At 41.2% G+C, this 27,996-nt stretch overlaps 3 protein-coding genes across 4 annotated transcripts; 2 read left to right on the top strand and 1 right to left on the bottom strand.

Moving 5' to 3' along the window:
• Positions 1-76: 76 nt before the first annotated feature.
• Positions 77-14,758, top strand: LOC308141005 (heparan sulfate glucosamine 3-O-sulfotransferase 6-like). Of its 2 annotated transcripts, XM_080510998.1 has the most exons (3): positions 77-147; positions 989-1,624; positions 13,301-14,758. In XM_080510998.1, exons 2-3 carry the CDS (start codon positions 1,128-1,130, stop codon positions 13,917-13,919), a joined length of 1,116 nt encoding a protein of 371 aa, XP_080367124.1. In that variant the 5' UTR covers positions 77-147; positions 989-1,127; the 3' UTR covers positions 13,920-14,758. The 2 variants fall into 2 exon arrangements, with proteins under 2 accessions (XP_080367124.1, XP_080367123.1); XM_080510997.1 differs by lacking the exon at positions 77-147 and having other exon boundaries at positions 859-1,624.
• Positions 14,759-22,800: 8,042 nt separating this feature from the next.
• fahd1 (fumarylacetoacetate hydrolase domain containing 1) lies at positions 22,801-23,841 on the bottom strand. Its single transcript, XM_080511787.1, has one exon. It carries the CDS (start codon positions 23,718-23,720, stop codon positions 23,061-23,063), a length of 660 nt encoding a protein of 219 aa, XP_080367913.1. The 5' UTR covers positions 23,721-23,841; the 3' UTR covers positions 22,801-23,060.
• A 197-nt stretch (positions 23,842-24,038) lies between these two features.
• Positions 24,039-27,362, top strand: LOC308141524 (hydroxyacylglutathione hydrolase, mitochondrial-like). The gene is made up of 9 exons (XM_080511713.1): positions 24,039-24,192; positions 24,597-24,781; positions 25,389-25,453; positions 25,561-25,678; positions 25,767-25,875; positions 25,994-26,097; positions 26,202-26,303; positions 26,399-26,478; positions 26,562-27,362. Exons 1-9 carry the CDS (start codon positions 24,126-24,128, stop codon positions 26,659-26,661), a joined length of 930 nt encoding a protein of 309 aa, XP_080367839.1. The 5' UTR covers positions 24,039-24,125; the 3' UTR covers positions 26,662-27,362.
• The last annotated feature ends 634 nt before the right edge of the window (positions 27,363-27,996 follow it).

The following is a 27,996-nucleotide window of genomic DNA, read 5'->3' as shown; positions in this document are numbered from 1 at the left end:
TCACTCATACAGTCTGCCGCTCTCTGTGTGTTAGTCAGGTTCAAAGTCTGAACTTCATCTTGCTGCCAGAAGAAACTTAATACCTGCTCCAGCTTTACAGAATGACGGGAACATCCCGGCACTGATCCTTCCTGTGCAGATCCAAAGGTGAAACACTCAATCTCAGATACTGTATTTATGGGAACAGAGAGCGGGCATTGGTGAAGACCCCTCCTCACTTCAGCCTCTTTGTGTTGGAGCTCTGTGCCGGCTGCTTTAGTGTTGAATCTCAGGGTGCAGGGAGAGTACAAGAGGTTTTAGATAGACATCCTCGGGGCTTCTGTTATTCACAGGGCTGACTGAGACATCTATCATAAGGGTTCAAAGGGGCAAGGATGATTTTCCTCTGCGGGGTCAGTTTACATTTGTAAAACTCTGATGTAGTCCCTCAAGAATTAAGTGCTTGAGATTGTTTTTCATGTTACTGAGTGAAGAAAAAAAATGTAAACTATGTTTTGTGCGGCACACATTTCACCTAAACAAATAAAGTTGCCTCAATTTTTTGAAGAAAAAAAAAAATCTCCTGCATACATGCAAACCACATATTAGGACCATGTGTTCTCACTGATGTGTGGAGCAACTGATTGATAATTGGAATAATTTGCCCACATGAAACGAAGCCTATCAAAGGGTGTGTGTGTCTTCCTATATGACACATGTTTATCATATAGCATGAGGAGGTTGGGGTGGAGACTTGCGGGTGGGGGGGGGGGGGGGGGGGGGGTGGTTGGGGGGGTAGGAGAAGTGGAGGACTTGAATGAGAGCGCTCAGAGCGCACAGATACAACAGAGAGAATGAGTCTGACATGACTGCGTAAACAAGTAAATACGACTCTTTCGAATAACAAAATATTTTAGATTTTTTTTTTTTTAAACGATGAAAGGATATGTATAATTTGTTTTAAAGCCGTACTTGTGTTTTTTTGTGGATGAATCCACTGCCGCTGAAGAAAGCGCACAGTGTGATGCCTCACCTTTACGCAACAGGTTCTGCTCGACACTCTCAACCCTGTTGACACCGACTCATGTAGGAAGAGGAAGAATGCTGTCACCGTTTTGCCCCTTTGGCATCGAGCAGGAGATCAACTCATGGGATGTAGTGGATGCAGAGTCAGGCTCAACTTCGGGAAGGTACTGTCCAAAGTCTCGGTGTTCTTTACCATGGTCCTGATCTTCACCTACTTCTTCTACTGCCTCACCGGATTGTGCGACTCGGCCCCGAGGACTCTATACAGCCAGCGGGTTTCAGACAGAGACTATGACATTTTGGAGGACCTGCGACCATCGCCGCGTCTCCTGCACGAGCGGAACCTCACGGCGCCCGCGGACGCACGGCAGGCGGACGCACCGGGGAAGCTGCCGCAGCGCGCGTTGGACAGCGACAAGGGGAGCGCGCAGAGCGACGGCATCCCCGTGTCCAACACCTTCGGGGCCAAACGGTTTCCGCAGGCGATTATAATCGGCGTGAAGAAAGGAGGGACCCGAGCCTTGCTGGAGTTTCTCCGCATCCACCCGGACGTGAGAGCGTTTGGAGCGGAGCCGCACTTCTTCGACCGCTTCTACGATAAAGGACTGGAGTGGTACAGGTGGGCGCTCACACGCACGCACACACACACTCGTGGATCAGTGTGGTGGGATTTAAGCAGGAAAATGAAAAATGGAAAGCATCGGAAAAGAAAAAAAATCAAATACTTTCTAATAGGTCTAATTTGTTTTAAAGATACTTTTTGTTTATGGTCAAAGTTTTAATATAGAGTAAAATACTGGATGAAATCACTCAGATTTCACAATTTAAAGGCTAGAACTTCTGTAAATCGGACAAATTTCTTTCTGAAGTTTACATAGGGCCCTTCATCACTCCTAGTTGTCCAACATATTGACTTTTTTTTTGTTAGTTCTCAAAAACAGAAATACTGACACTCGTTCTATATATGTCGCACATAAATTTAGTGATCATTTTGTCATAAATTCTGCTAGATATTTCTTTCGTTTTGAAGTTAAACTCCACAATCAGGTGCACTGTTGAACTGACTGTGACCAAGTGGTGATTTGCAGAAGTAAAGGGCCAAAAACACTACAGTGTGTCTGTTATTATAGGAAGTTTGAAGCCAAGGAAGGGTCTTCACGTTTTCTTAGTGATCTTACACAAACTCATTGCAATGTTTAGCACATCCAAATGACTGTTTTCTGTGAAAGTGCCCAATTTGCTTTTGTTTGTTTGGAAGAAACAGACACGCCTTAGTCAAGTCTGGATAGCAATGTAAAGCAGCTATGTTTTCATGTGTTCATCCCAATGTCTTCTCTATGAAAGTAAAATATCCAAGTGAGACGATGAAAAGTTAAAATAACTTTCTGCAAAACAACTCTGGAAGCCGACAGAAGATGATGTATGATGTCAGGCTGAACAGTCACATCAGCATGTCCGTGCCGACATCCCGCCACCTCCAGTGATGCGCTGACGCCTCCTGTCAATACACCAAGCCGCTGCAGACTGGCTGGCTGATGCAGACATATCAACCAAGGACAGTATTCTGTCTGTGTGCTGCACTGTAGATCAAAGAGCCACGAGGTCCCAGAGGAGCACTTCATCATCTTGACAGTCATCCAAACACCATTTGTACACTTCAACGTGACATCTTGCATTAGTATTCCCACATTTTTCTCACAAGGTTTTCAGCAGAGGAATCAATGCAAACGTCACAGTGATGCAGAGAATGCAAGCTTGACTGATGTGATTTTGTTCATGACAGATGAAGTGTAGCAACTTTGGTTGCACGTCATGCATCTCACCCGCCTGCGTTGGTGTTCGTCCGCTACTGGCACAGTGATGGCAGCTGATTTGGGGTGACCGGTCTGACTGGAGCTATCATTTGCATGTAGTTATGGACCTAAAGAAAGATTTAAATCCGGGTGAAGCTCGTCTTGATCATCTCCAGATGGTTTAAAAAAAAAAAATACAATTATATGAACAAAGTCCTAGCGGAGCTCTCAGCAGAGTGACAAGATAATATTATTGTTCTGACCTATGAGCAGGAAAGGGGTCATAAGGAGTGAAATAAATACTGAGAGATGGAAAGAAAGGACAAGGTTTAACAGGCCATCGAGCACCAATAAACAAGCACTTTGATAAGCTAGATGGTCCTTCCTGGACTCTAACGTGTAATTTAATCTCATCTTGTCTTTTTTCTTCACCCTCTTCGCCGTCTTCTAACAGGGAACATAAGGACACATGGAAACGGTTTCACCACTGATAATTTTAGCAGGCTGCTGAATTTCCTCCCTCTCTCTCTTTCTCTTTTTATGCACAAACACACACACACAAGTGCCATGCATGTTCACATTCCTTCTACTACTACTCCACTCCGACACTTCCTCCTGTCAATCCTCACACATTTGCAACTCATCCTTCTTCCCACACTCTGTTCTCATATTATTCTTCCACTTTCTCACCATTTTCTGCCACCCTTTTTTTCCCTCTCTCGATTGCCTCACTATACTGCTCACGATTCATTTGGAGCAGTAGGAGAAGGCCTTTATGAGGAAATACCTGTGGCAGACCTGGTGTTTCCAGGGCACGTTTTTATGTGTTTTTGTGTGTTTTAATTAGCCAGACTGGTGCTGTAAAGTTGTTGTGCCCTAATGCCGTCGTTTTGTTAGTGCACTGCCAGCATGGCTTGTAAAATCAGCCATACGAAGACCCCACAGGCAACCTTTCTGTTGTATTGTGATGCCAAATTTATATGAATATAATTATTATGATATGAATGTTGATTTGCATAGAAAGGTTGCTGCTGAATTTCCTCCCTTTTAAGCACCAGGGTTTCCCATTGAAGTCAGGTTGGCTGAAAGCTGAGGTGGCGAGGACTTAGATGGATTAGGGCAACAAAAGTGAGACCTGAAAGAAATATAATCCGCGGTGAAATCACTGAAAGATGATTCCTCAGTTGTCACCGGATCTCAGAAATTGGGGGAATCTGTTTGCTGTCATCTGCAGTGACCCACAGACGAGTCGCAGAGGGCAGCTCTGTGTTTGGGTGACAGAGAAAACGTATCCATGTGGAACAAGTCCTTCTCGTCGGACTGTCAGTGCACAGAGGGTCAGTGCACTGACACATCTGGAAGCAAACACGGGCGTGCGTGTTTGTGAACACACATGTACCTGAAAATGCAGCCCTTTATCTTCAAATTTGCGATTGTCCACATTTACAGGTTTCTTGATTAAAAGATATGGAGCACATGAACAGAGATGTTTTTACTGGCCCATTAGAAGAATCTTAGCACAGCAAATATGCATCTACATTGTATTCTTAACAAACAACTTCCCTCCTCTGACATGTCTGACTTTTTTATGCTCATGTCAGCCTCAAACAATATTAAAAACTATCTTCACTTCCTCAATGGGAGTGTTGTTAATCATTTTGTAGACGAGTCACACTCTCCTACATTATCATATCTGCAGCCAATTTGTGCATGGTCATTGTCCATTTGCTTTCACACGTCTTGGATGGAGTAAAAACACCACCAACTGAAAGGCAAGTGCGGCAGATGGATTAGAGTCGTGTGCAGTGGTATAATGAGCCTTTGCTTTCTGGTGTTGGCTGAAACTTGGGGGCAATCTGCATGCTGGAGACACTTCATACACTCAGCAGTAGCCTCCCTTGCGTGTTCCAACAGCATTGTCTTCCCTGTGACAAGTTAAGGCCTCACTCATGTGTGTTTTCCATTGCTTTTATCTGGGCGATCAAGTCAGACTCCACTCTCAGTCGCCTCTCCACCCAGTCTGTCTCTGGGTCCCGTTCTCTCGTTTGCATGTGTGCATATGAGCCCATTACGGGAATGGAAAAGCCACAAATAGTGCATTGAAAATGAAGCAAAGATTTAATGATTTTCTATGTTGTTTTATGGCTTTAAGGGAGTGATGGGTTTCATATGGGACTTGAGAGCCACCACAGAAAACTGAAAAACCTCAGCTTTCCATGGCACAATGTTTCTGATTGTTACGGTTTTGTCACAATGATGTGCCCTGGAATAACTAATGAATCGATTCTGCCTCTATCTTTCATGTATCCTTCATCTGGTGACTTTAAAATTACTGTTACATGTTTTATTTTGATTGTTTTTAACCAAAGTATTCTCCACGCATCCTGAAAGTAAATTTCTCTTGAAGAGAGCAATCCAGTTCACAAGTCCCATCAATATTTTGAGAGCTTATCAATTGTCTGACCTACAGTCTTGACACCAGAGGCCACGTTTGATCGGATTGCTATTAAAATATAGAATAAATCTTTTAAGGGCGGCAGCACAAGGGCAAGCAGAAACGCCACCACAGCTGAAAATCACACTGGGCCTGAAAAAGACATAGATTTATGCAAATAGGAATGCAAAGTGATGGACAAGTACATGTTTGCTCTGCTTGTTTAAAAAAAAAAAAATGAAATCAGTTGTTGAAGCATTCATTTTTTTCAGATCAGAAAAGTGAGCATATCCCCAAACGTAAATAAGCCAAATACAATTGTAACCTTAAAAAAAAAAAGCCACTCATGATTCATATTCTGTATTCTTTTCAGTCTCCTGTATTATAAAATAACTAAAAACATCCTTGACTAGATTCTTCCAAAATATTCAGTGATGGCTGCTATTTTCTGACTGAAGCACTGAATTAAACTTCAGTATGTAGAACAATCCATTATTACGTTATTATTAACACATTCCTTTACAATATTCAATTTAATTTTCAGTACTTATCAATTTGATTGTACTTCTAAAAATAATCGGAGCACCTCAATTTCATAAGGAATGTAGGTGTCACATTAAAAGGTTCCTGAAGAATTTCCTTTGCGCATGTATTATTATTATTATTTCAGTGGTTACAAGAGGACCAGTTGAGGAACTTACCGTGTCCGTTTTTATGTTTGACAGCTGAAATGGGAAAAGTGGATTGTAACGCTCTCCAGAGCGAGGGTGATTTTCCCGACACCTCGTTCAGCCCCCAGGCCATTAGTGATGGAGGGCTGAACACGGCTGATTGGTGTAGCAGACCAGGAAGTGGTTGCTGTAGTGTTGAGTTGTGCCTGTTTTAATGGCGGTGGGTTTTATTTATTTATTTATTTTTTGCTGGAGTTGGGTCTAGATGGTGTCGTAAGGTTTGAAAAGGCCCACGCTCACACCCCATATGGTGGGAATTAGAATATTTTGAGGTGCATTGTGGTCCATAACTGTTTGGGGCGCCTGTAAAATCTTGGGGAAGTTTCAGTTGCGTTGCTTTAGCTGCAGTTGGGAAGCACACTGTGCGAAGGAATAATGGTTTTGATTCAAGCTGGCCAGAATGAAATGTTTCAGATGCTTGGTAGTCATGCTTGGTTGCACTGCCATTTTACAGAAAAGAATAACATGAGCCTGAAAACAGACCGGGGTATTCAATGGAATAATGACACGGCCTCTGGGAAATGATAAAAGAATGATTTTAATAACATAAACTCCATATGGTTTTATTTGATTCATTCCTATAAAGGAACAACTGTGAGTCTAACGCTTATAATAAGTGACAAGGAGACACAGAATTTTCTGTTCAAGCTCTATCATCATTTTCCTTTCTAAGACAAAAGGCTAGTTTTCAACACTGCTATCTAATCACAACTGCAGCTTTATTAACTAATAGCCCAAATTGGAAAGCGGCAGTTTGTACAGTTTACAGAATTACAGATTTACAGAATTTGTAATTTTTTTATTACAGAGGTTTTTTTTGTTTTGTTTTATTTAAATAGAAGCGTGTGAAAACAGTGCTGGAAGCTAAATGCTAAATCTGGCAGGCAACATATGTGAAACAGCTACTGTTGTGATGTTCGCGACGATCAACACTTAAATTTAGGGTTGTAACTCATCAATGTTTGCTATGTAAAGTCAGCAAAACAGCTAGCAAACTGAGATAGTTTCCAATCTTCCAAGCTTAATTTATTTTTTTGACAATTACCAAGAATTGTCCCGAAGAAAATGAAAAACATATTTGAAAACCGGGTCAGGGACTATAATTATGACACATAGAGTAACAACCAATAGCCTGTAGAAACGCAGTACTTGCTACTGGGTCACAATCATGCAACAGGTACTTCAGATGTTCCATGAGTATATTTATATCAGACAATCTTTTGAAAATGCAACACCGAGCAGAAATCATATAAAATCATATACGATTGTTAACGGAGATCCTGAGTAGGTACTAGTAGCTGGTTAAAAATACGTTACTCTCAGAATATTAATGTTTTTTAAATGTCTTAACTCATAATGGTTCATTTTAAAGAAACGATGAATTAGTGGTTTCCTTCATTAATTGTTTTTAGAATTAAAAGAATTCAACACTATAGCACTGTAAAGACTGAACTGTGGAGCTATTTGGGATTTTATTTTAAGATCACTGAAAATATTGTAGTTTACTATAAGAACAAGATATATTTGGTGAAAAAAATAACTAACCTAGAAATGTGAACTTCATTATGCTCCTAATTGACAATGCAACGGCAGGGCAGTGTGGATGTCTGCACCAGCATCCCACACCAATCAACTAATAAAGCTCACGTTTCAGTCTCAACCAATGTGATAGATCAAGTCACACTTATGTCAAATACATTATTACCACAAATAATAAAAATACTCAATATGCAAACTGTAATTATTGTTCAAGTGACAGCTTGTGTTTGAAACCCTTTAAATAGCATTTATATCCTTGTGAGTCCCCACTGAGACTTTCATGTGCCAAATGCTGAAGTCATTATTGAACCTCTTAGTAATATATCATAGACTTCACATCCTGCTAAGACTCCTAATTATAACTGGATCCATAGTCACCAATTAGGTACCAGCTAACATAAAGTATTTGATTTACCCCCCGAATCACGCACACAGACACACACAGACACACACACACACCAACCGCCCATTGCCTTTTACCCCCTTCCAAACCACACACTCTCCCACTGCTCTCGTTGCAATGGTCGCCTCGGTGGATGTCAGCTCGCCTCCTGTAGAGAAAACCTTTCAGTAAGTCCGTTACTGCGTCGCCATTCAAAGGGGGGAAAATATTATCCAACACTCTTAAAATCTGTGGGTGGCAACGGCCTTTCTCACATTCAGTTTCCAAGTGGGTGCAAAAAAAAGCACACAAAAACAGAACGCTCGTCAGCTCGGTCACTCCCTTGCGGCCCGCCGGATTTATGATAGGCCGGGACCAAGAAGGGCGGTAAATTCACTCACCTTCAGACTTACGTGCGTCTCTGCGCAGGCCGGGTATTAACTTAGCCCTGAAATACCCACGCAAAACTTTTGTGGTCAACCCATTCCCGGGGAACACTTAAACATGTTACTGTACGATTTCTCACCAACTTGAGCATGAGGCACTCACGGAGCCAGACTTCGATCAGGTTTCGGTTTGGACAAAGAACACAGAGACGGCGAGGCGACTCTCGGCCTCAGTATTACACAGACAATGATGTCTCCTCTTGTGCTTTGTATCACATTGACAGTGTCAGCCGTGTTGATGTGTTCTCATGGTGAACCTTTATGGGCTGTCACAGGACCGTGCACAGGATGTTGAAGCGTATACGTGCACTTTTCTTACGTATGTCACTTTCCCCAGCTGGCTGTGGGCGAAGGCAGATCACACCCTCGATGGGTCACCAGTCCATTACGGGACAAACACAAAGAGACAGACAATCACACAAATTCACAAACCCACAGGAAGAACATGCAAACTCTAAATGAAAATGGCCAAAAAGCTGCAGCCTGGAATTGTAGGTCACTCCTCTAAATGCGAAATTGTGATCAATTCAGATTATCTTAGACTAGCTACTGGGAGAAACGACTTTCTTTATCTTAGTTTTAAAAAAAAAAGAAAGAAAAAAGTAACCGCATCCTAAAGATAAACTTATCCAATTTTTGTGCATAAAATCTAAAGCTGTGCAGTTTTAGTTTCAGTGGACGGAGCCTTGCCATCGCCATGCAGTTGTCAAGCACCAGCGAATGGTGGAACTATGTCGTCAATTACCTTACACATGAACTCATTTAACGCTGCACTTTGTTACTTTTATATGGCTTTGGTTCATGTCTTAAAGAGATGAGACGACACAGTCAGGAAAGCTGTTACCTGCCTCTCTCCGACAAGTTAAGCTCTATAAACTATCAGCTGTAGTCTGGCAAATAGGAGGTATCGGTCAATTTCTTTTTCTTTTCTTTTTTTTCATCCATGTACCTGCAAGAAACCAGGAATAAACTTTTAACTCAGTTCTATAATCTCTTCCAGAACTTGCAGCTCTTTAGGATTTTGTTTGCTCTGTGTTGTGAGAGAAAAGTCGACATAATTATCCAGGTAGGGGGAGATAATTCGAGATTCTCTTACTCATCCTGTCAGTCTGACAGGTCGTCTATGGCCTTCAGGCTGCTTCTGTCACTCTCTAAACAAACCAACAACATTGCTGGGAAATGTGTTGTTTGAGCCCTCAACCATTTTTGTTTTATAGCCTTGATTTTTCACCTCCTCCTTTAATTGGCTCTCAGCTGAGAAAGCTCTTAGATGTAGACCTCTGCCAGACGTCTCCTTCTGTGTTGAACGTAGACGGTCCAGTAAATGACTTTAATAACCTGTGGAATTTAAGATCTGCTTCTGTTTGAGAAACTGACATGATAATTGGATTTGTAGGATCTTTTTTCTATCTCTAGCTCTCTCTCTTTCAGCTGCACTTATTGTGCAGAGTTCCTTTTGTTAGGACGCGACAGGGAATGTAGCTGCACCACTTCAGCGGGAGAACCCATAATCTTGAGGGCAGGAAGTCTCCTGGCCACATCCTTGTTGCCAGGGCTTTTTATTTAATCTTGTGATCCAGACTGCCTTGTACATATCAGTAGTGTAATCAGCTCTGCAGCACTTCAGGGAGGAAAAGCGCTATATCCTTTTAACAGCAGGGAGTTCCAGACTAGTGTGGCTCGTCAGCAAGGGTTTCCAGCACACAGCTAAATAGAAAACATGTTTGTGCCCTCAGAGCTTTTATTTGCACACGCAGAGATGCAACAACAGTAGATGGAAGTCATCTTTCATAATGGTAAATGAGCGAAGTGTATGCTAAACATATAGTACTATAAATTAATCATCCCTGACCTGTTTACAGTTCTTCCTGACACCACTTACAGACAGATTTATGATAGAAAATGGACGTTATTGATCCTCCGATAATGAGACCGATTGTGATGAGGGAGAGAGGAACCCTAGGAGAGCTCGGGGAGGGGATGTAAAGCCACAACTCATTAACTATTCATGAGTATGGAGAGAAAACTTCTAGTCAATTACTGAAGTGTCACTTATGTGAGGAAGTGAAGGACAAATCCAAAAGTATGGATGAGAAAGGAGAGGACACAGAGGGAGACGGGCGGTCGGATTCTCATCAGTAAACACTGACACCTCTGAGGCCCAGTGTACACACACACACACACACACACACACACACACACACACACACACACACACACACACACACACACACACACACACACACACACACACACACACACACACACACACTGAGAACAATCTGTCATACAGAGACAGACATATTGATCAGACACAGATAAATAGGGGACAGGCAGGCAGCGATAGGCCATTTGCAGATTTTGTAATTGGATAGTAATCAATTAATGGTGTTTTATTATCAAATTCCGTTAATGGGCAGAGATCTGAAAGGTTTAAGTTAAGAAGGAAGACTTGAAACTTGATCAGGAGAAACTTCAAAGAAGTTTCAATAACCCTCATGAAGAAAATCTAATTTGTCACACTTTTGCTTTATACCTCCATTAAATTGTGTTTTAAAGCACAGATTACATGTCTTCACAAAAAGAGATGGCGAAGATCAAATGTGAGATTGAATATCACCCTTGAAGTTATAAATGTGGCTGATAAGTTTAGTTTATTTTGCTTCTGAATGTGTCAAAGCGTTTTCATGTCAGTGCCCAAAAATGTATTGATGAAATCCAACATAGCTTCAAGAATGTCAAAATTACACTTCAGTAGTGCCACATTTTGTGCATTTGCTTTAAGTGGCTCTTTAATGAAGTTCTGAGATGTTTCTCACTTAGATATTAATATCAGCCGACTCTTTCAGCGTGCAAACTCCATTGAAACGACTCGGTAGCTTTTCTGAAGGCTGCACTGAACTCTTGTTCTCTCAAATAAAAAGTAACTTGAATGTCAGATGAACTGTGTGCACACCAGCTTTAATGACAAAGTGTTAACTCTCCATGACAAAAAAAAAAAAGGGTTTTCTTTAAAGGCTTTTTAAAAAAAAATCTTTGTATCAACTCGAAAGCAAACCATAAAACAAACACAAAAAACCTCCGCTTCATGTCTGAATTCTGATTAAAGCTGTGTTGGACTACAGACAATCTCTTAAAAATAGCCATGAAATTGAGGATGAATGTCCCTTAGAAGTTGTCTGGATTCATGAATGGACTCCTGTCACTAACATTTGGATTTAATGGAAACTTCCAATTTAAAACAAATAAAGCACATATGCTCCATTACTTGTTTATTTTATAGGAAGCCACATGAGCGCTTTGTGTTTTCAGTAACACACTAAGAGACGTGTTGACTCAGTGAACTGCAGACAGTTCGTTTGCTGATTTAAACGTTGCTCATTATCCATTTGTCATGCGAAGCGATTTGTTTTTGAAATCCTAATCCACTGCTAAACTCTGGCTAGTGCAATCTAGATGTAAATGGCGGAACAAACACTGGCTCTGTCAAAGTGCCATGTTTGAACAAGGCCTGTTTGCCTGATATTGTTGGATTAAAAGCCATCAGACAACATTACATTGAGAGACGGCGCATTTTAAAACTTTCATCAACGGAGCAGCAGGTTGATCCAGTTTTAATGTAGAAAACTAACAAAATCATGAGATATATCCGTAGATAAATGAGTTAATTCATTTGAGATTGTCATACACTGGACTGCGATGAATAAATCACTGTCAAACTAATTTAGCACGTGTCTTTTCTGGGCAGCATCTCTCGTCCTTGCAGCCATATGCTGAACACACGAGCTGAGCTCAGCAACTTGCCATCCTGGTCACACTTCCTGCAGACTTTGGTCTGGTTGAATCCTCGTAAGAACCCGTAGGGGAGCTGAGGTGAGGAGGGGGTGGGCAGTATGTGCTCGCAGGAAGAAGAAGGGGGTTTGAAATCTGTAGGAAATTGCTGTTAAGTAGTTCTTGAGGCTTTGTGGTTTTGACTCATCAGGACCAGAGTGAGCGGATGGCCCTGTTCTGCTCACCATACGACGAGACTCGGAGGGGCTGTCTGGGGGCCCTCGCATGTCAACACAGTCGGAAGCTTTAATCACGCAATTTTGAGGTGCTTTAATGGCGAGAGTATGTAATGTGTTTATCTCTTGAAGTTCTTTTCACTGAAGTTTGCGTGATCATTGTGGAAAGGGGGGGGGGGGGGGGGGGGGGGGGGTGAGAGGCAAGGTTTGATCTTTGTGCTCCGACGTGTGCTCCAACTGGAACTTTTAACATTAAAAGTTAAAAATGTACAATATTTCCACAGAGTTGCCAAACACTGCATTCAAATGTATTTTGACTCAGTAGTTTGAATTACTTTGCTGTGGGTTGAGTTTTTTTTGTTCTCTGGGCGGCTCTTGTAAAACCTTGTGCACCAGTGCAAATTGGTTTTGAACTCTCTGGAACATTTAGCAGCTTTAGATCCAAACTTGGTTTTTTTTTTGCCTTAGAAGCTGCTGAAGACCAAAACAAACCTAAAAAGTGAATGTTATTGTATGTCAACTGAAAGTTCACTCCAAAAGACAATAATATGTCATGTCTGTGTTGTGCACCTTTGGGATTCTCCCAAGCCAAATATGTTGAAGAAAACCTGAAAATACACCAAATCGATACACCTTTGAGTAGACTTCATCGAAAGTATATATAGCATATTTTAATGCATGCAGCAGAGGCAGTGCACTTCATGGCTCGGATGCCCACCTTAATGGTGACGGCTGCCATGCGAGATTGTTGCACACCATTGGGACCCACTTGGTGTTTGGTGTCTTTTCCAAAGTCTTTGCTCAACACATAAGCAGGCAGAGATGGGGATCAAAACGTCAACCGTGGGATTGAAAGACGACTCGTGCTAAGCCACCCAGTGAATGAGACTTTGGATCTGTTAGATGTACTGGAGTGAGATGTTCTCCACCCTCATTATCTGACACTTCTCTCTTTATTTTCAGGAATCTGATGCCTCGAACACTGGACGGGCAGATCACCATGGAGAAGACACCCAGCTACTTTGTCACAAAGGAGGCTCCTGGCCGTGTCTGCACTATGAACTGCCAAACCAAGCTAATTGTGGTGGTCAGAGATCCGGTTACGCGAGCTGTGTCGGACTACACTCAGACTCTGACCAAAAACCCAGGTCTCCCATCCTTTCAAAGCCTCGCCTTGAAAAACTCCTCCACGGGTCTGATTGATACCACGTGGAGCGCCGTGCGCATCGGCCTCTACGCCAAGCACCTGGAAAACTGGCTCCAGCATTTCCCTTTGTCCCATTTTCTGTTTGTCAGTGGCGAGCGACTCGTGTCGGACCCGGCCGGGGAGATGGGTCGAGTTCAGGACTTCCTGGGTCTTAAACGAGTGGTGTCAGACAAACACTTCTACTTCAACCAGACTAAAGGCTTTCCCTGCTTGAAGAAGCCGGAGGGAAGCAGCAAACCTCGCTGTCTTGGAAAGTCCAAGGGAAGACCTCATCCCCAGATCCCGTCTGAGGTTCTGCAGAGGCTCAGAGACTTCTACAGGCCCTTCAACCACCGTTTCTATGAGATGAGTGGACAAAACTTTGGCTGGGACTGACAAGAAAAAGGACTGTTTTACTTCTCAGATAAAAGCGAGAGTCTTATTTTCTGGAGAGAGAGATTCGTTGGCGGCTTCCACGTTCTCAGGGAGAGAAAGAAGAGACAAAGTCCGCTCCGCCTCAGTGGAAGCAACACGACATGCAGCACTCATGTTTAATGTTTGATCGCAGAGGAGAAGCTGACATGGATACAGTGCTGCTAATATGCAAGTTACACACATTTAATGGCTTAGATATTAAACCATTCCCCCATTTGCTTGCTTGTCAGTTCTTTGTGCCTTTGAATATAATGTTTCTTACTTTGTTTTTAAAATAAGCTGATATTTATACTTTCTCCCCATAGGGAATCCAATTGTCACAGCTTTTTTTGTGTGTGTGTTAAATAAATGTATTTATTCCATGACAAAGGGAGATTTTAAACTGACAGGAAATTTGAAATACTTTCATAATCAACAACACAATGTCTTCACATCTATTTTCACTCTGTAAAGCTTCATGTCTGAGTGCAATGGTGCAGGGTTTCTGTTCTGTATATTACCGGAGATACACCAGCGATACCTCATCTTGTAAATAATATAATGAAAACCACACATACACACATTCCATATGTAGATACTTTCCCTTAAAAATGTGTTAGATTTTATATTTTAATTGCCTTGGACCAATTGCAATTGGCTGTTACTGAGAAAAGATATGACTTTTTTAGGCCTGTTTTTTTTTTTTTTTTTTTTTTATCAGTTTGACCCCATATAACAATTGTGGTGTTTATAAAAAAAACAGAAAAAAACTCATCTGACTATGATTTTTTTTGTTGTGAAGTAAAGTTTTATCTGTTATAACATCAGTAGAATGTTTCATTCTTTTTTATTTTATGTGCTGCAACTATTCCAACTAATGGACAACGATTCAAAACAGGTTCACGGGTTTCACATATATTGCACTGTTCCACGGGTTGAGCTCGATATTCACATTCACGTTCACCCTTTCACACTCCAATGGAGGCGGCTGCCATGCAAGTCACTCAGTCGATGCATTGTGAGCAGTTTGACGTTCAGTCTCTTGCATGAGAGCGCTTTGACATGTGGACGCGGGGAGATGGGGAATTCAACCTGCAACCTTCCAGTTAAGAGACAAATCAACAGTCGACCCACTATGTAAAGAGAACAGGGTTAGTGGAGTGCAGGTATAGAAATAAGTCTGTATCTTATCTCACACAAGCAACTGGACCTGCCTGAAGTTTTTGAGGCATCAAAATAAAAGCTGCAGAAAGTTCAACTTGATCATTCATGTTAACTTTTAATTAAAAAGCTTCGCTGAAATGAATTTTTCAAAGCTGATTTTTTCTCTTCCAAGAGCCACTTCTTCAAACTGTCACTGTCATGGCAATTCTCTCCATTAATGCAAAAAGTGCTCCACACTTGTTTGGGTTTGTTTTTTTTGTATCCCGCCATCACTTCAGTGAAATCTTCCTCTTCTCTCTTCCTCCTCTTCTCCGGTCTCTCTCATGCTGCTTCTCCTACCACTTCCCCGCAGTGCGACCGCATGTGCAGTCTGAGGCCTGCATGTGTTGTGGCCTCTAATTTAAAAGATGTCCGTTCTCTCAGAACCCCCCCCCCCCCCCCCTTCCCCTCCTCCTTTTTCTCTGGGTTTAGAATTAACAGCAGATCTCCTCCCTTTCATCGTGTACTATCCTGTGTAGAAGAAAAAGAAAAACATGTGCTTGGGAACAAACAAAGCAGGAACACACTTGGAGAAATAGCTCAGCTATGGAGGGTTATTAGAAAATGTACAGAAAAATGCATGACCGGTACTTGGGAGTATCAACCACAACGTCACCCTGACATGAGATCGATTTAGAATGAAGTTTCTTTGGGTTGTGGATGAGATGCCTGGCAGGTTGAGTGCATTTAAGAAACACACTCTCCCTCTCCTAATTCCGCTCAGTATTTCTGTCACATTCTGCGTCTGATTTATAGGTTTGGCAACCGTTTTCAGTGGGCCTCGCTCAAATTTTTAAAACATGCCTGGCTCACTTCATCTGTGCCTGCTTTTATTACTCCATATTACAGGGCATGAAGATAGGGCGCTGCTACTTTGCTGTGCCAGCCCAGCAGCAGGCATTAAAAGATAACTGATATTCCACTCTGCCATCTGGGAAAGATTCGCTCGTTCGCTCGTTAAATTCCATTAAATCAGCGCGGCATTCAGTGTGATCTACAGCTGTCACTAAACATTGGTAATGATGTGAGAAATCCAATTGAGGTGAAGGACAAATTGGCAAGAGGGTGGAAGAACGACTGAGTAAGTGTGTTCACTTCAAGTGGCGAGCTGAAGATTGACTAAAACTTTGGAAAACAAGCCTCTGCATTGTCTCTCAATTTGAACTCATGAAACATCCACTTTTGGCTTCAGCGATTTGGGGACTCTGTGTATTGAGGTTTGTTTTATGACTTTGACTCATTTTATGTCATTCGTTCCCAGCTTTTTTTCTTGAGGGACCCAAATCTCTACCATTGTACACTTAGGCAACTCCAACTACTCCCTGTACAATTAAAAAAAAAAAAAAAAAAAAAGCAGTTTAAAAGAACCTCGCAACACACTATATGTAAAATACAGTTTCTTTGTTATATTCTGTAATGACGAATTCCTTTTCTCTGAGGATAAACTCTTTGGGTTTGCATACCATTCCAGGGTGTGTAGACTGTTGCTGCTTCAGCTTGCACAGATCCAAACTTTCTTTTGTCAGTTTTTCCCCACAAAAAAAATGCATTTAGCGCTAATCTTTTCTGTAGCTTCAAAGTCATATGTTTCTTTTTTTCTCTTTTGGGCCAATTCATCTTTCCCTTTAGCCTGACGCTCCTCCATTGTTCAGACTCACCTGTTCTAAATGAATAAAACAACGTCACATCAATTAAAATCAAGACAGGTTTGCAACCCGCCCTAAATCCTTTTATTGACTCGGCTGCAGACTATATATATTTTCTGATGGTCACTCAGACTTTTTCTGAGGCCACTTATGTGTTTCTCCTCACTATCTTGTCATCTGTGAGTAGTAAGCTCATTGTTCATGTTTCATTTTTTTGTTTTCTTTTTGAGGTTTTGACTCTGTCTCTGGTTTCAGGCTCCTTGATTTACCCTGCTCTTGTCTGATTGCTGTTCCCTGTCCTAATGTGTTTCACCTGTGGCTGAGTGTGTGATTGTCTTCACCTTGTGGTTTTGGTATATATCATGCGTCTTCTGGTTGTTGGTTTGTCTGTGTTTCTGCATGTGTAGCACTCCATTTGTCTCAGTCTGTGTTCAGCTTCCCACTGAATCAAGCCAGTCTCCTGTGATCTCCAGGATTTTATTTGCTGGGATTTTTGGTTTTTAGTTTGCGGCCAATAAAATGAGCTTTTGCTCTTCCAATGTCCCTGGTAATCTTTGTTGAATAAATGTTCCTAACATGTTCTAACTTGTTCATGACTATTAAAACAAAGTTTAAACTAATCAGATCAGCACACATCAAATAATTACTGTAATGTATCGCTGCTGCAACATTAGACGATACAATGCAATGGTTGTGCAAGGTGTGTGTAGTGTTAAACAGCTCCTTGATGTCTGATTCAATACATTACGCTTCTCATAATTCAGAATAAAAGCTTTTTACAATATTGAAGCACAAATCAAAAAGATTCAGTCTTCGCTACTCATTCCTCACTTCATTCCAAGAAGAAAGAAAATCCTATTTTATCCCTAAATAATATTCAAATCCGGGATATTTTATATCAAAGCTGTTTAAACCAGCTAAAATATAGAGACAATAAATAATAAGTCCATAATACAGCAAATCCCTCCTTGTCATGGGAACAGTAATTTGTTTAGCCTTGGCTGGCATGCAGCTTCTAATCATTCAAGCCCACAATTTAATACATACCATCAATTCCTAACTTTGCGGATTTGTTTGCATGAGTGAAAATTGCCCAGTGTGGATTGCATTACATGCCACTGTGACTGTTTGGGATTAGGTATGATGGGGTAAGCCTATTTCGTGTGGGGACTCTCATATTTGATTTAATGGGTGCATGGTGAACTAATCATCGTCACCGAGAGGGAGGGACGAACCACTCCGAGGGCTCCACTGAAGGAAAGGGGGCCCGATTTCTACATAACAGATTAAAAGTAGGATTAGAGTGTAAACGTGGTTTCCCCATGAGCAGCCACAAATGAAGATGGTTCATACCGACTCTTTCCCCACTTTTTCCACAAGTGTGCAGTATCCCGAGAAGCAATGCTCGGGCATTGATTTTCTCTCCCTTCTTTGCGGCGAAGCTTCACGGCACCTTGTGAAATTTCACTTGAGCCTTAATTAATGGGAGCAAAAATTGGAAGAGATCTTCAAATATCCATTGTAGCTGTGTGCAAATTACAGAACTTTTCTAGGGATTTGGGATTAAGAACTTTTACAATAGTCTTTTATGATGTTGTTTTTCTGGACTCATTTCAGCAAACGCTATTCAAGCCCACAAAACGTCAGCTCCAGTCGGGGTTTTCTGAGCCTTGATTGGAGGATTTTGAACAATCGGAGTTTATAGAGAAACTTGCACTTGGTTGATGAGGTACAAACTGCCTCACAGTTGCCAAATAAACGGAAAGCTTTCAACACTAAAAATAAGAGCGCATTCATATCTTGTGGAAACTCCTTTGGAGAAGAATTATATTCTTTTTTGGGGGGGAGGGGGGGGGTGGCTGTGTTAACATCTGCATGCAAGCAGCATGCCTCAATCAAGTACTTTGAGGCAAGTTGTTAAATAAGTGTTTGGCAGGATGTTGCCCATTTTGCGTTCCACCTGCCTCTTCAAACAAAGTGTAAATGCAATGTGTGAATGAAAAAGCTTTGCACCTGGGCTCTACGCATGGTTCTTTTTCATTTGTGAAAGAGCCCATTCATTATTCTGCAGGAATGAATCAAATCTTTATATTTTGATCTTTCTTAATCGCACACCTCAGATATTGATTTTCCTCAGTGTTATTAATAGATAATGAATAATTGAATGCACTGTCATAGCTTATCAATCCAGGAGAGATTTAGATGTGACACAAAAAGCATAAACAACTGCCACACAGTGTAGCCCTTGGGCCTTTGTCCACAAAACAAACAAAACCAAACCCGACCATATGAGTGCACCTCGCTTTCATGCCATATGTCATATAGATCTTCTATGATTTAGTCCTTCCAATGGTTGTGTAAGCTGGTGGTTATTATTTTTTTTCTTCTCAGAATAGCTGCACCACAGCCCGGTCTGGTGACATACAGAGCGGCACGCAAAGCGCAGAATCACGAATGGTCATTTTTCTGAGCACACAGACAGACATGTACTGCCAAACTGTAAAACACTTTCACATGTTGGAACTTCTACTGATAAATGTCATTTGAAAGAAATGACAATGAAATGTATTTTGCCATTGTGAGACAAAGCTCAACCGCTGTGATATATTTTATTTGAAGGCAAACAGATCAGCTTGGATGATTTCATCTGGAAATACATGTTTTGGAGTGTATGTTTTTTTGGGGGTTTTTTTTTCATTAAAAAAACCTTTTCCTCCCTTCAAGACCCAGGTAGGTGTTGGCTACATGTTCATGCCTGTGTTTGATTTCAAGTTGTCTCCCAGGAGAAGGTGAGACATTTGACCTAATCTCCTCAAGCATGTTCGACACCACAAGACCAAAGTAACGGATGAACTGATGGCTACTCACATAAGTTCCAAGATGTCTCCTGCAACATTTTTCAATTAACCTGTGACAATGGATGCCTTACACTTAACTGTTGATATTTTCTGCTGTTATCCTTCATTACCCCTTTATCCTTATGACAACACTCAGATACTTAAAATGTAAGTGAGCACAGATTTTAGGTCATTTTTATCCGTAATGTTGCACAATGAGGGAATCGTCTATGCATTCATTCATCCTACGATTGCAGGAGGCTGCAAGGCTTTCAGTACATATCAGGGTCAACACGCAAAGAAACACAATCACACCTATTGGCAATTTAGAGTCCACATTAGACAAAGCAAGCATTGTTTTGGGATAGGAGGAAATCTATGCACCGGGGGAAAAAAATGATCCACAAGGAGAACAAATAAACTACACACAGACAAGATACATTAAATTGAAGCCATCTGAATCATCCCATTTTCATTTAGTGATTATTTCAGATCTCTCTCTCTCTCTCTCTCTCTCTCTTTTTTTTTTAAGAATATCTAACCTCAAACTTGAGGAATCGATCATGCCACCAGGAGACTGCCACGTGTTAAAACTGCTAATATTCATCCTTTGTTTTTTCAGAGGCTGAACACTGTCTGAGATGTCACGTTATTTCTTAACGCATCTTTACCTGGAATCTGTGCACAGCACAAAGCGGCTCTGTGAGGCTGTACTCTGATCTGCTCTCTTTACAAGAACGTAGCCCTTAAAGCTCCGGTGTTTGGATTCGTTACCTCCTGGCTTCATTCCATGTTGTGAATGATATCATGTAAGACGGAAAGACTGTGTTCCCCATGTAATCCCTCTCCCTTGAAAGCATCGAGTGTAACTTCTCAGGCTGTTGTTTGAGTACAACGTGCAGGTCAATGTGTTGAATGTTAAACCAGAGCTGCACTTGAGCTTTGAAGCTATTGTTAAAAACCTGTGAGAGCGTAATACCTGCAGCCACACGGGGACAATGGACAGTGTGATTCATGTCTTGCAATAGACGACACCTGTGAGCAAATGACACGCTGTGCACCGCTCTAACTCAGTGATAGGATGAAAAAAAAATTCATAAAGAGGCCATGAGAATATTTCCCAACCCCAAAATCTAATTGAATCTGTCATAACTGTTCTTATGATGGACACATATAACCCCTGAATGCCTGGAGGGCCAGGGCTTGGCACTGCAAGTCTGGGAGATAGCATGCCCTACAGGTGCCGGAAGATGATGTATACTCAGACTCGGGTTACAGCAGACTGGCCTGGGACAGGTTGATGGAGGCTCTGATTGATCCTGAAAACAGAGAAGCCGGTGGGAGAACTGCAAGCGAAGGTGCAACAGACGTTAAAGAGTCCAGGAGCTGTGTGGTTTGTGGGGAAGACACGCAACTTGGGAATCCAAAATAGCAGAAAGTTCATTGTTTTACAAAGTATGAAGGCACATCTGATCATCTTGGGGGGAATTAATCAACCGAGTTGATCTTAAACATGCAAACAAGGAGTGCTGCTGCAATAAAGATTGTGGTTCAAGGGTCTGAGGGGTTTAAACCTGTAAACCTGCATCAGTCAGACAGACATCTGCGATCTCAATGGATGGAGAAAAAAAAGTTTCTCAATTTGGTTAGTTGGTTTCAACATCCCTCAGCTGGATAAAGCAGCATAGAAAGCGAAAAATATTATACTGTGCTAATGTGTGAGTGTTTTCAGTACAGACAAGATTAATTGTTTAAAAAAAAAAGTGCATTAAAGTTCTTGTTTGTATTATAAAAGTGCAGTCCATCATAAAGGTTTTCTGCTCTAACAGGTTGGCACATAATACATTGCGTGTGTCGCTATGTTAAGTGAAGAATCAATATTGATGAATCACTGTGGACATTTATGGTCTCCTGCAGTTTGTTTCCACTGTTACGTTCTTCCAATATTCATGTCAACGTGCGGGCTTGTAATAACAGCAGAATGAGTCAATTATATATTCAAAATAACTTTCTATTAATAAAAACTTTATTGCATTTGCTGTTCTTCATATTCAATTATTCTTTTTTTTTTTTTTTTTTTATGGAATCAGTGTTTTGAGAAAATCATCTTGTTCTCGTCATTTCTTCAGTTTGGAGATTTGAGGGTTGGGTGGGTCCCAGAGTAAGCTGGCCTTGGCATTATTGAGTGTGGGAATGGCTGCTGCAGGAGGAAAACACATCTCTACTAATTCAACAAACAACAAAATATGTTTCGAATTTAAGCAAATCCCGTGATTATAAGGGCCAAACCATCTCTGCTCTAAACGTCCTCAATAATATAACTATTTTCTCCACTTGAAGACATTCAAGGATAAGTGCAGTTGACGTTTTAAACGCCTGAAGGGTACACCACATAAAGTCAGATTACGCTTCATGGAGATTTAGAGGAAATTACTCCGATATGAGATCAATTATATGAAACCTAGACACGATTTTTAAAAAAATAATGAAATTCCTCTTATGTCAATTATCACGAGTGGTGATATTCCCACTAAATCTCTCACGCAATGTTGGCTGTATGTTTTGTGTTAACTGAATAGAGTAAGGTCATATTATCTCTGAATTAGCAATATTTGTGAGTTCTTGCAATTTCACCAACTGAAGTCACCTTTTTATCATGCATTGTGGCTGTAGTATAGAGGGTGATGAGTACTGAGACATTTACAACTGTTTATAATTGAATTAGCCCTTGTTCACATATTTATATGACTTTTAACCAATCATGTCACACATTAAGTCTCGAGTGACTTTGACAAGTTACATTATGACTCTACCTACTTAATATTAATGTTCCAGTGGAAAACTTAACTATTGCGATTGCAAAATTGTATTTACTCTGTGATTATTCCCTTTATATATCATCCAAGACTAAAATGGCCCAAAGTGGGTTCTCGTTATACAACTTAAAACTCTTGAGCAACTTTACAATTAGTGCCAAAATAGTGTAAAACATTTTTTTTTATGCGGTCTCGTGTTTGTTGCATGCCCATTGATTTACTTGCCAGAGAAATTGGTGCAGAAATGAATATGTTGGGCCAAGATTCAATAAATTCTCTTTAATTCATACAAGTTATATTCAAACTGCATTGTCTGAAACACGTCACATGTTTGTATGGTATAAACTTAAAACATGGACTATCAAAATGGATATTCTCACACTTCAACTCACACTTTCATATGGAACGCTCGCTACCGAATTGTTTGCATCTTTTATTGCTAGTTTGAATCTTTCTTCTCAAAACACAGTTCATCCAGACGATTATAAAGTGCTTTGTATCCTGAGAATGCAATGCAAATCAAGTGTTAAGGTCTGTCTCGTGCAACTGGTGGAGCACTGCCACCTGCTGACCCACAGAGATACTCAAACACACACACTCTTTTGTCGCTTGTTGCATTTGTCACTCCTGTCTGTCCACTCTAAAGTTCATGGTGATCACATCCTCGATCCCGGCCTGCAGCTCGTCGTACTGCTGCACAGAGGACACTCCCTTGGGGGTCCCGGTCAGGATGAGGTCCCCCTCCTCCAGGGTGATGAAGTCGCTGATGTAGCTGATGAGATACGGGATGGAGAAGATCATCTGCGACGTGCAGCCGCTTTGCCGCAGGTGGTCGTTGACCTTCAGCCACAGGTTGACGCTGCCCGGGTCGGGGATGCGCTCCTTGGGAATGAAGTCGCTGATGGGGCAGGAGGTGTTGAAGGCTTTGGCCATGGTCCAGGGCAGACCTTTGGACTTGCACTCGTCCTGGATGTCCCGGGCCGTCATGTCCAGGCACAGAGCGTAACCGGCCACGTGCTCCATAGCGGCGGCCTGCGGGATGGACGTGCCCCCCTTCCCGATGACCACCCCCAGCTCCACCTCGTGGTGCAGGTTGCTGGTGTAGACGGGGACGAGGATCGGGGAGCCCTCCCTCACGTATGCAGAGGGGGGCTTCAGGAACACCACGGGCTCCGTGGGAATCGCGTTCTTCAGCTCCTTGGCGTGATCCGCATAGTTCCTCCCGATGCAAATGATCTTCCTGCCCCATTCCCAGAACCGAGTTATATTCCGAGCAGTCATGGTGAAAGCAACCTTGAAGTGGAAGCGGTTTGAGGCGCTACGAAGCAGAAAACTCCAGTTTTAGCAAAACTTTGACCCACAGACGCCAGATTATTGACCGACGGCAAGCGAGAAGGGATATGCGCCGAGTTCATGTATTATACAAAAAATTAAAGGAATTTATCAATAAAAAAATAAAATGATTAATTGAACCAACTCAATTTTGAATGAAATTAATACACAACTTGTCAAAGCTAGTAAATTATCAACATATTCCCCTGTATAGCTATATAATGGTCTATCGACTCCCCCTGAGTTGATTGGTCGAGCCTGCGGAGGGCGAAGTTGAAAAGAAGACAGAGGCGGAACTGAACCAGAAACAAACTTTTCTGGTTATAAACTGAAAAGACTACAGCTGCTGTTGTTATGTTATTCCGGTCACTGGTGGGGAGTGCCTGCACTCTAGTAGGAGCTGTAACCGCCGTTAAATTCGGTAAATGTTGAATCGGGTTTTGTTCTTTTTTTTAGCACGTATGTAGCATGTTAGCTTCGTGTCAAGTGGAAAAATTGTTACTGATTATTTACGCATTTATTATCTTTAGTCGCCTTAAAGCGAGAGCCGTCATGTCAACACAGCCGGCCTGTCCGAGTAGATTACAACCCCTGTTATATAACCACGTCCAGGGCAGAGGTGGAAAAGAGCGAATGAATTTCTTGGAAAAATAACACACGTTTACATGTAGCATTGAAGCTAGCCTTGTTTACGCGGTGGAAGTTGTTCCAGCTGTCAGCGTGCGTAAAAGGCATTTCGGGAATGAAATAGACTCGTACTGTACTTCTTTCAAGCTGACATGGCTGTTTTGTTGTGAGATAATCGACCGGTGTCCTCTCCTGCAGCCCCTGTGGAAGTGAAAGCCCAGGCAGCCGCTCTCATTCACAGCGCAGTGAGGAAATCCTCTCTGGTGGAACAAACAAGCATGAAGGTTGAACTTCTCCCGGCTCTCAGTGACAATTACATGTACCTGCTGATCGATGTGGACTCGAGAGAAGCAGCTGTGGTCGACCCAGTGGAGCCAATAGTGGTGTGTGCATCTCTTTATTTTTATTCTTGTGTGTGTGTATGTATATATAGCTAATTAAAGGATTCCAACTTTGTAGATTCTGTATCAGATTTTGCTAAAGAATGAGAAAAAAACCAGTGTTCGTAATGGTTGTAATTCCTCTTATGCACCTGACAGTGTTGTAGATCTTTGTTTTCAAGCTACTAACAAGAAAGAGCTTTCAGATTCACACAAAAACACTCCAATGAGAGGCCACAAACTTTCAACTCAGGTCGTGGTCAATGTGTGATGATTGCATCATGCAGTCTGGCTACACATTGATAATAATTTCCTTGCACCACCGCACCTTAAAGGTGCCTGATCAGACTGAGTTACGATGACTTTGCAGTTCAGGGAATTCACTCTCCTAAAGAAAACATACAGGTTTTGGTTTTTTTTTTCAAGCCAGGAACTGTTTCCCCAGTCTCGAGTTGTCCCGTCTAAATCACAATATGTGAAATTATACTTGCTTTAATGTGGATAATTGATAGAAGAAGTATCCATTCTGAGCTTGTTTATGTTGTGTTTGATTTATTTTGTGTAAAAAAAAAGCCAAACAAAACTCAAACTGTCTCTCTGGTTTCAATAGGTTATAGAAGCAGCCAGAAAACACGGGGTGAACCTCACGACTGTACTGACCACCCATCACCACTGGTGAGACACTTGGGTTCAATGTTAACTCATCTGCCAGCCCAAACGCTCGTAAAACATGCAGTGACTAATCTATTATACGCTTCTAAAACTACACCTCCTGTTTTCAGGGATCATGCCGGTGGAAACAATAAGCTGTTGAAGCTGATGCCCAGCCTGAAAGTGTGTGGAGGAGATGATAGAGTTGATGGTCTTACAAAAAAAGTTTCTCATTCCTCCAGTTTTAAAGTGAGACAAACTATTTTTATACAGCCTTCTTATTACACTAGATGTTTACTTCATGGTGTTTTTTTTTTTTTTTTTTTTTTTTTACTAGCTTGGATCACTCAATATCAAATGCCTTTTTACACCGTGTCACACGACCGGTCACATCTGCTACTATGTGACCAAAGAAAACAGCACGGAGCCTCCAGCTGTTTTCACAGGCACGTATTGTCACGTTCACTATTTACACCGTTTGGGATTTGATCTGGTATCTGCGAGTCATCCGATGCAATCGCTGGAGTGCGACCTGTAATGAGCCCCTTGTTCTCTCCCTCACAGGGGACACATTGTTTGTGGCGGGTTGTGGCAAATTCTTCGAGGGCACGGCAGAGCAAATGTACAGAGCCTTGATTAACATTCTGGCAAACCTACCACCTGAGACGGTAAATACGCATGAAACAATTTATTAAGAAATTCCCGATTTGAAGAGGAAATCTCGAAGTCGGAATGAAAATTTCTTGTGTATTTTGCATGACCTCTGTTCCAGCGTGTTTACTGTGGTCATGAATACACCATCAACAATCTGAAATTTGCACGCCACGTGGAACCAGACAATGAAGATATTAAAAAGAAGCTGGCATGGGCAAAGGTATTAATCAACATCTCCCATTTGTTCTCTGAGGGCTCGGTCAAGTTTATTTTTTTTTGCATGTTTATGAATATTTACACTTGATATTTCTGTAGGAGAAGTGCACCAATGGAGAGCCAACTATTCCATCCACATTGGGTGATGAACTGACATTTAATCCTTTTATGAGAGTGAAGTACGTACCAATTTGTTCTTCTAATGTCATTGTTTGGACATGCAAAGTGCAGCCTGACTCTTCTTATCATTGTTTTCTTTCAGAGAGAAGGCCGTTCAAGACCACGTGAAGCAGACAGACCCAGTCGAGACGATGAGAAGCCTCCGGAAAGAGAAAGACTCCTTCAGAGTGCCCAAGGAGTGACGCTCTGAACATTGCAAGCTGTACATTAATTATAAAGGAAACGCCTGCATTTCATTTTTATGGTTGTTTGAAATAGATCAACTGCACTCATTGTCTTATGGTACATTAAGTGTATCTTGGCTATAAACTTACCTGGGTTCGGTATGTTTCCCTGACAGGTTGGAGGAATATTTTCCCATCAGCCAGATGCTTTGAAATGAGAATTTTAGTTTGGAAACTTGTAAATGAAAAACAAAAGTCTATTTAGTATTACGTCGTAATATATTTATGTACAAACTAAGGTCTCAAGTGTTGGAGTCTTGAGAAGACGGACAGGTGCTTAAGTAAGAGCTGTTGTAATATGTGTAAAATATCTGCTTTAATACTAAACAGTAATTGTAAAAAATTGTGTGAATGTTTAATTTCCACTGAGAATGTTTGGTTTTGCAGTTTAGTTTTATTTGCCTGCTCGGTAATAGGTGAATTGCAGCACAGCTGGCTAGTTTTTTCTTAATCATTCAGAGATGTTTACTTAATGGTGTCAACATTGATTGTTGGATACAATCCAACAAAGAATATTGCATGACATTCTTTGGACAAAACCAATAAAACATGATCAATGTGAGCAACAAGAAATCTGCTTCCAAACTGATTCCATTGATAAAAGGTAAATGGTATGATTAGTGCCTTACTCATTTTGATATTTAGCCTTGACCATCTATTCATGATAAACATTTCAATCAGACTTGGGTCAAGGGTGGTTATGTTGTGAAGAAACTCACTCACTATCACAGTGGATGTTTAAATCGTTTATTTTATTTGTTCTTTATATTTATTTTTTTAGAGGAACGTTTACTTTTATTACCTTTGTGTTCATAAAGCCTATATTATATTTATTCTCCTTTGCATGTCTTTCTTAATCACTTTGTTCTAATGCATTTCATAATCTTCATCTTTTAATATTCCTAGTCACCTTGTTTTAATGTAGTTCCTATATTTCCTTGTAAAGCACTGTGAGTTCCCTTGTATCTAAATGGTGCTATACAAATACATTTGCTTTGCACAAGTTTACATAAAGTGCATAATCTCTGCAAGGAAACTGTTGTCAGAAATTACAGATGAGACTAAAGCTACTGACTATACCAAGTTCTCCATGTAAAACAAATTAGATGATGAGATGGAGTCATGTTGGAAATTCAGATGATTCTTAATGTGATACCATTTTTGTTTAAACTTTTTTTGTGTGTTTAAACATTTTTGTGATTAATAAGGAAGTTTGTGTATTTGTTTATTATTATTGTTATTTATATAATAATAATGGTTATTCAAATTATATATTATGATTATAAATATTCG

This window comes from Blennius ocellaris (genome assembly GCF_963422515.1).
Source record: "Blennius ocellaris genome assembly, chromosome: 16".
NCBI classification, from domain to species: Eukaryota; Metazoa; Chordata; class Actinopteri; order Blenniiformes; family Blenniidae; genus Blennius; species Blennius ocellaris.
The sequence above is the reverse complement of the archived record's forward strand: the minus strand, read 5'-3'. Positions and strand labels throughout refer to the sequence as shown.